Here is an 8,505-nt window from a genome sequence, read left to right on the forward strand (position 1 = left end):
GATTAGTTTCCTCCGTGATCTTAAAAGTCCTATTTTTTTCCTCTGCTTTTTGTGACCTGTGGCTCAGTCTTACCTTTTTTTGTGGAGTTTGAGTGCCCCCTTCTGGCCTCATGTTTTCATGAGACTACAAGTACATTGTACTCTCTTCCAGTAAAGTAAAATATCAAGATAATTCTTTTATGCATGTATAAAATGCCTGGAACCAATTCAAGGATTTGTTAAATGGTTTGAGAAGACACTGGGAGTCCCTGGGTTCAACTTTAATTATTACAGCTAAAGCTATTTAGGAAGGGAGGGGAAAACACCTGGGCATCAATAAATCTGTAAATCTATCAGCCTATCAGCATTCAGCAATAAATAAAGTCACCCTAATAACTAATGAGGTCTCTTCTAGGAGCATAACATATACCTCATCAGTTGTAAAAAAGAAAAAAATGTAATTACAATTAAAGAAGCAGTTTCTATGGTTCACCACCAATAAGCTTTTTCAAATAACTGTGGGTCTGAGTTTTAGCATGTTTCCTTATAAGAAACACACTTCCCTATTAGTGGAGGGTAAAGCGAAAAGTGTGGGGGGGGGGAAAAACTCTCTGGAGTCAAAACTCTAACCAGACGCCACTGCAGCGGTATTTTTGAACCCGTGCGTCAGAGCTGCGCCCGTGGCCAAACCGCTTATTAAAACGCAGAGAAGCCAAGTGCCATAAAGACAGAAGGCGAGCAGCTTGTTATTATTCTTTCTGAGAGGTGAACAGGCTGAGATCAATGGCTGCAGTGGTTTCGCCTCACCACAACTATGGCCCTATAAAGCACAAAGACCCGTGTGGCTCCAGCCCATACAGTCACAGATATTAAGTATTCCAGGGGCCTTTGAAAGAGGCTGCCAAGAATAATTTCCCACATGTAACATTTCCCACCAAAGCCACAGAGTCATACTGGCATATTCTGTGCCCCCACTAGACCCCACATGCCCTCGCTAGAGTGACGCAGGAGAATCGATGGAAAAAGAGATCCACTTCATTAATAAGGAGTCACATTTGTTTTTATTTTTTATATACAGATGGCTGAAAAAAAAAACATTTATGAGAAAAAAGCAAGAACTGGATGTTGCTCAGGTGTTGCTCAAATATGACCCAGTTTGTACCATGAGTATTAACAAGCTTTGCCAAACTATTTTCAAAAGTCACACTAGAAAAAGCTGCAGGGACAAATGCAAAGAGGCATTGATACAGGTCACATGTTTAGCATATAGCACATACACCTGATAACATGATATCAGCACAGGTGAGTCTGAACGTGTAAAATGATCTTAGGCATGTTGTGTGGAAAAGCGACCTGCTTTCTTCATCCCATCCAGCAAACTTTCAAATCCTCAGCTGTCTGAAGCCGGTCTAGATGAATTCATATGTCATGTGCCATTTGGTCCAATAAAAAAGTCAAGCCCAATAGCACTGAGTTTTTTTTTTTCCTGACCACAGGTAGTAAATGTATATTTTATATGAAACGTCTGACCAACCAGTAAAATCCTTCCAGGGTGGTGTGGCAGCTTGTGTGCAATCAAACCTACTCAAAGAGTATGAAAGTGGCTAAATATATGGACGTTAACCGCTGACACAACATCTCAGACATCAACCCTGTGGAGATTTGAGTTTTAAAAGTTAAGAGCGAACAGCAGAAATGGCAGGCTATGATAGCCGGCTCTGGCTAGCTGGCAGAGGAAGCCTACATGACTGCATCAATTTTCAACTCATCTTTTACCTGATATTTTATTCATATTCATGTCATCAACTTTGTGTACTGTATTTATTCTTATTTACATTTTATTCTCCGAAACAATGACTGTTTTGACCTTCAGAGGTAACTTTTGCCACTGCACTGTCCACTTGATCCTCATTGTGATCTCTCTAAAACAAATTTGCTTGACTGTCACTGTGGTGGTTTAACCTGGGCTAAATGTGTCTTATCTTATCTTATCTTATCTAACACAATTCCTAGACAAAAGGGAGTATGTTTTGGTTTTTTTTTGTTTGTTTTTTTGCCCACAGCTGCACTGTTTGGTCACAATTTAAAAATTCCACAAAGCCAGTTTTTCTAAACAAGTGCTGGGAATAGTAGGATGACGAGTTTGGTACCAAAAAACCAGTCAACCTGCAAGTGATTCAGCGGTATATGCATTACACTGAGAGGTGGCAGAGTTGAAGATTTTCATTGGGACAAGATTAGAAATGTGTACATCAGAGGGAGAGCTCAGGTTAAGCGGATTGGAGACAAAGTTAGAGAAGCAAGATTGAGAGGGTTTGGACATGTGCAGAGGAGAGAGAGTGGATATGCTGGACAAAGGATGTTGAATATGGGGCTGTAGGGAGGAGGAAAAAGAGGATGACCACAGAGAAGATTAATGGATGTAGGGAAGCAGGACATGCAGAGGGTTTATGCGACAGACACGGAGGAGGGTACGGATAGGGTGAGATAAACGCAGATGAGCTACTCTGGTGACCCCTAAAGGAAGCAGCAGAGAAAAGAAATATAACTGTCTGTTCTGGGAGATCCTTAAAACAGCAAAATTAAAAAGCACCGTTAAGAATTGTAATTCAGCTCATTAAGGAGAGTCAGTCTCACAGCAATTTTTTCCAATCTCCAACTTCCAGCCATTTAATTAAACTACTTAACACCTGGCACTGAACAGGAACAAATTAGCTGAAATTATAATATTTTTATAAGCACATTTGTCTAAATATTAGACATGCTCAAATCAGAGCTTTTACTGAACTATGTTACTCTGTTGGTATTTCTAACAGACTGTTTATCTGTAAACATTGTGGGATAGCTTCAATTCATCCCATGAAAGCACATTGCTTGACTTTGTAGTGTCACATAAAGACAGATATTTATTTGTTAATAAAGGGCTACGTTACATCTCAAAAGTTTGTTACTCATAAAAAAAACACATTCAAAATTAAAATTTAATCCAACAGTAAATTATTGAGAAATGTTGTGAATGGCACCGATTAAAGGAACTGTGAACAACTTGAATAAAATGCCTACATATCACACAGGTGCTCATTTTCTACAACCATCTGTTGGGACATTGTGTTGCCTAATGCAAGTTTATGTTAAATCCTTTGCAGTTATGTTGGCACAGATAAAACTGTTGTGTTAGTTTGCTCTGTTCTGTGAGGGAAGATGCATTTTAACAACTGTCTGCATGAAAAAAACATTAATCTGTTTAAACAAGAATAACCTGAAGAGTTTCAGAAGATATTTGGTTGCTTTTGTTCAGACAATAAAACCTACAAAGGCTGATACGTATTCTTGCTTATTGTTGTTTGAACAAGTATAACCGCTTTCAGTTGTGCCATCTTAAGAAAAAAAAGCCTATTGGCATTATAAACCTGCATTAGGCATCTCAATGTCCTGCTGTGACACTGAAATGCTGGCTGCTCTGTATGAACATACTCAATTAAAAATCATAGTCACTTACAACATCTCTTTTCATTTTTACAGCTGAAATAAAATTAAACGTCATTTTCTTTCCTAAAAAAAGACAGTTATAGTGTTGCTCTTTTGAGCAACACTATAACTGTCACTATACCACAAATGTATACATTGAACATATTTTACATAAGGCACAGGCTTCCAAAGCACTACATGCTTTGCAAAAAGATACAATATATTTACAGCAGCCCATCCATTTACCTTCTAGGCTAATCTTTGAGAATTCTGCTTTGCATGTTATGATGTAAATATTCCATTTAAATGCAAAAGTTTGAGCCTACCTTTATATTCTTGCATGTCCGCCTATAAGTTAGAAGATAGGATTGTGTCAGATGAGTTATTAGATCCAATATGAGGTCCCAAATGCCCAGAAAATAAGTGTTCATGCAAATCAGATGAGTGTAGAGTATAACCAAAAGGCCAAACCACATACAAACCACCTTTGGATAAATAATGTGAAAGGAAATAAAACTAATAAATCTAAAACTAATATATCTTGACTGTCAGCTACAGAGAAGCTGCAGTTCACTGGAATTGTAGGTCAAAGCAGGTGCTGCCACATCTGTCCCACTAAGAGCATCCTGCCCTCTGATTTTCAGGTTGACAAACTTTATCTTCCAGCTGTTGTTCTCCAGAGGAGAGCGGATAAGGCCAAAGATTTGTTCAAAGATTCCCAGACAGACTGCATCTCTGTGGATAGTGCCAGCCACAGCCACCAACACCAAGCCATGAGGAGAGGTCAAGGCTTTGAGGCCACGGGGATCCAAATTGGGACTGAAGAGGAGACGCTCATCCCTGGTCAGTGCCAAGAATCGAAGACTAACCAGATCAGCACCCAGAAACTCCTCCATCTGCTCACTGCCAGCTCTGAGAAAGACATAACTCTGTTATTAGTGTTTTGGGGTTGTTTTACCTTCCTCTCTATGCTTTGTAAGAAGAAAACCAGAAGGAATAATCTACCTGAAACAGAGGACTACTCTGAATAAGATTATAAACCCACAACATCAGTATTATTTAAATTCTCATTTGCTTTCACTACTAATGAGGTTCTTACTTGGAGAGGAGACGTAACTTCACATCAGGCCAGAAATGTTGTGGTCCCCAGTCTTGGGGCTGTTGGCCAAGTGAAAGGTTTTGACTGTTCAACAGCTGGAAGAACCACTGACAGAACTGCTGGCCGAGGACCAGCGGATCAAAGCCTATCCCACAGTTCACATCTGAGGAATTAGAAGCCGCCTCTCCTTGAGGGTTTTCATCCACCACCTCCATAAAGAAATGAGAGGTTGTTGTTACAGATGATCTTCAGTCTCTACAAGTCAGAGCACTACACCCATATTAGCTAGAAGGTCACTTCTTTGATGGAATGGCAACAGGTTCTGAAGTAAAAATTCTGACTACGTCTTGATTTTAGAGCTGGTGTTGACCCTGAATTTTGGGAAGTACAAATTCTAGTATCAATATACAGTGCTGTAAAAAAAAAAAAGTATTTGCCCTCTTCCTGATTTCTTATGTTTTTGCATATTTGTCACAGTCACATGCTTCAAATCATCAAACACATTTTAGTATTGGTCAAAGATAACCAGAGTAAATACAAAAATGCTGTCTTTAAATGATGTTTGCATTTATTATGAGTAAAAAGCTATCCAACCCTACCTGGCCCTAAGTAAAAAGAACAAAAACAAAATATCTTTATGATCCTCAAGACAATGGAAAATAGTCTGTGGACTGACAAAAAAAAATATTAACTTTTCTGGAAATTTTGCATCCTGTTACATCTGGTGTAGAACTACTACACAGCATTATATAAAAAGAACAGCAGCAGTCAAACACTGGTGGTAGTGTGATCGTTTGGGACTGCTTTGGGATCTGGATGCCTTGCCCTGACTGAACCAAGAATTCTGCTCTCTACCAGAAAATCCAGAGAATGTCCAGCCATCAATTTGCACCCTGAAGCTCAAGAGCACTAGGGTTATGCACCAGTGCAGGGATGCAAAACACAAAAGGAACTCCACCTCTAAATAGCTCAAAAAAATAAAATGAAGTTTTTGGAATGGCCAATTCAATATCAAAACTGCTTGATTGCAGTTCTTGCTGCCAAGGGTGGCACAGTCTGTTGTTCGGTGATTACTTTTTAAAAGCAATATATAACCTCTTATAAAGGTGTGTCAGGACACTGTGTGTGAATAACCCTAATTATGTCCTTTCTTTCCATGCATAGTCATGTCTTCACTTCACTGGACTTCACTATTCAATAAACAATACTTTCCATCCTTTATAAAATAGATGGGTCGCCTTTGGCTTATCCCCAAATAAAACTGTTTCTCTCGTGTGTCAAGTTACCTTTACAGAGGACCACAGCTCCAGGGTCCTCTTTATAAGCATGTGTTTCTCGCTGTTTGGGGGCATCGCCACACCTTCTGTGGCCAGGTACTTGAATATCAGGTCACGCTGAACCTTTTTCCTCCTCAGGAGCTCTTCGGCATTTTTAGTGAAGGCGAGAATGGTTTCTTTAGCTTCTGCAGTGGAAAAATGATCAGAAAGAGTGAGATAAGCTAATCATTTATTTATCCAGCAGAGGTGAGAAAACACTGAAATTTATCATGCAATTTATTTGTTATTTCTTGGTAGGTATGCAACAAATCTCTTGATTAAGGACATTATGTAACTCACTGGGCTCCGGTAAGGTAAGCTGACTTCCTCTTTGCCATATGAAATTGAATAAAAGTCTTACCCGTAATGTTTTCCACGACTATCATCTTATTCGTGACCGTATCACTGAGTGACAGTAAGTCGCTTTTTGTCATTAGGCTCAGTATCTTCGTAAATCCAGCACGCTCTGTTTCTGATAGTCCTGACATTTTGGCAAAACGAAAACACTGGGGCGGTTTCGTCCATGCCAGTCCTGCAAGAAATCTCTCCGTACGGAAACAAGCAGTAGTGGGAAGGGGATCCGTTCAAAACACTGGTTGCTATGTTACATTGATGCGTTCGCTATATCTCGGATGGCAGACAACTTAAGGTATTGTCAACACCGTAATTGTCACCGTAAGAGCTAGAAATTACGATAACAGAGGGAACACGAATGTAGCACAGAAGGGCTTTCGCTGCCTTTAGGGGTGTAAAAAATATGGGAATCTTGATATTTATTAAAAAAACAAAACAAAAAAACAAAACAAACAAAAAACATGTTTTCCATTACCTTTTGCTCTCACTAATAAGTAGGAGCTAGAGAGTACCATGTCTTCTGCTGTATCATTCAGGGGAAACTGGTGCTGTGTACTGACACATTTTATGGTAATTATTACGTACAAAAATGGCAGTTTTCTCCATTTTTCTTTGAGTCATTGGAGGCTCATTAGCATAAATACCAAAATATCAATCGTTGAAATTTGAAGTGTACGGCGAGCCTCTGAAGGCATCATAAACCAAGCTAGCAGGTAGCCTGCGCAGTAGCGATGCTCGGACAGGAGAGCTGGTCAGCCTGTTTAGCTGGCGTCACGCTGTCATATTAATATGCTTTAACGAGGCTAAGAGGATCCGTTCTTCAGTTTAATATCGCACTGTGAAGCTAGGGAACCTGAAAGGTAACGTACTATTATCATTTGCTAAAGTACCCTCAGCTAGTTATCCATTCATTTAGCTTAGCTGGTATGCTGTTAGTGCAGTGCCCCTTATTTACATGTCACTTAAACATTTAGGCATTCTTGTTAGTTTTTTCAGTTAAACTGCTGGTCCACTTACAGTAATGTTTTAGGGTATGTAATATTATTTTCCCTTCTGTCGGGATTCACATTCAACCACACGTTGGTATTTACTGTTTGTCTTTGGTCATATTGAATTAAAAGATCTTACAGTTTGATACTTTTCTTGAAATCAGTGTATGATTGTGGTAACGCGATTAGACCTGGAGGTTCCTGTCGAGAGCAAATCAGGGGATTTGACATGTGTACGTTCAATGACACAGAAACTTATCTTGGACATTGACCTGTTCCTGCTGGTTTTTATCTAGCACCTGAATCGCATAGACAAATATTGATAGACTTCAAAGCTAAAGCTGTCAGAAGGAATGAGGAACTGTGTCATTGCAAAAAAAAAAAATCATTTCGCAGGACATGCACATCACACTGGCCGGCTTTCAACACAAGGAAATATTAAGAAATGAGCAGGAGGAAGAAACTGCCAGTGTCTAGTGGTGGTAGTATCATGCTCTGGGGATGGAAATAATGAACGAGGTTGCCTTCAAATTCTTCAACTTCACCTCAAATCAACAGCTAGATAGTTGAAACTTGGATATAACTGGATGTCCCAACATCACCATGATCCCAAACAAACATTCAAACTAGTTTTGAAATGGATAGAGCATTAAACACTAAGCTTCTGGACTGACTTTCCTAAAGCCCTGACCTCAAACCTATTGAAAATGTGTGGACTACACTTAAAAGCCTGAGCTGTGTCAACAAACCAAATTAAACTCCACCAGTTCTGCCAAGAATAGTGGTCTAATATCTAGGCACAGTTATGCCATAAGCATAATGGATATCAAAAGTGTCTTGTTGGGGTGCAACTTGCTAAGGGAAACTTAACTGAATATTAGCGGTGGTGTATCTATATATTTGAACCTGTGTGTACATATGTATGTATGTATAAAAACACCCAGCACGCCCCTGCGGGCGGTTTATCCTTCAAGCTCGGGTCCTCTACCAGAGGCCTGGGAGCTTGAGGGTCCTCTGCAGTATCTTAGCTGTTCCCAGGACTGCGCTCTTCTGGACAGAGATCTCGATGTTGTTCCCGGGATCTGCTGGAGCCACTCGCCTAGCTTGGGAGTCACCGCACCTAGTGCTCCGATTACCACAGGGGACCACCGTTACCTTCACCCTCCACATCCTCTCGAGCTCTTCTCTGAGCCCTTGGTATTTCTCCAGCTTCTCGTGTTCCTTCTTCCTGATATTGCTGTCATTCGGAACCGCTTACATCGATCACTACAGCCGTCTTCTTCTGTTTGTCTACCACCAC

At 40.1% G+C, this 8,505-nt stretch overlaps 2 protein-coding genes across 3 annotated transcripts in view; one reads left to right on the plus strand and one right to left on the minus strand.

Annotated features, from left to right (window-relative positions):
- Nucleotides 1-1,963: 1,963 nt before the first annotated feature.
- Nucleotides 1,964-6,458, minus strand: c16h3orf38 (chromosome 16 C3orf38 homolog). Its single transcript, XM_031729236.2, has 4 exons — nt 6,224-6,458; nt 5,833-6,008; nt 4,547-4,755; nt 1,964-4,359 (listed from the first exon to the last, which is right to left on the minus strand). The coding sequence occupies exons 1-4, from the start codon at nt 6,348-6,350 to the stop codon at nt 3,996-3,998; spliced, it is 876 nt and encodes a 291-aa protein (XP_031585096.2). The 5' UTR covers nt 6,351-6,458; the 3' UTR covers nt 1,964-3,995.
- Nucleotides 6,459-6,823: 365 nt separating this feature from the next.
- zgc:152951 (uncharacterized protein LOC569013 homolog) overlaps nt 6,824-8,505 on the plus strand; it is a 32,914-nt gene continuing 31,232 nt past the window's right edge. The window contains exon 1 of one of the 2 annotated variants that reach the window (XM_039599842.1): nt 6,824-7,076. The gene's annotated coding sequence lies outside the window, so the exon portion shown is untranslated. The remainder of the gene's footprint in view (nt 7,077-8,505) is intronic. The other variant, XM_031729235.2, reaches the window with a different exon arrangement.

This window comes from Oreochromis aureus, linkage group 16 (genome assembly GCF_013358895.1).
Source record: "Oreochromis aureus strain Israel breed Guangdong linkage group 16, ZZ_aureus, whole genome shotgun sequence".
NCBI classification, from domain to species: Eukaryota; Metazoa; Chordata; class Actinopteri; order Cichliformes; family Cichlidae; genus Oreochromis; species Oreochromis aureus.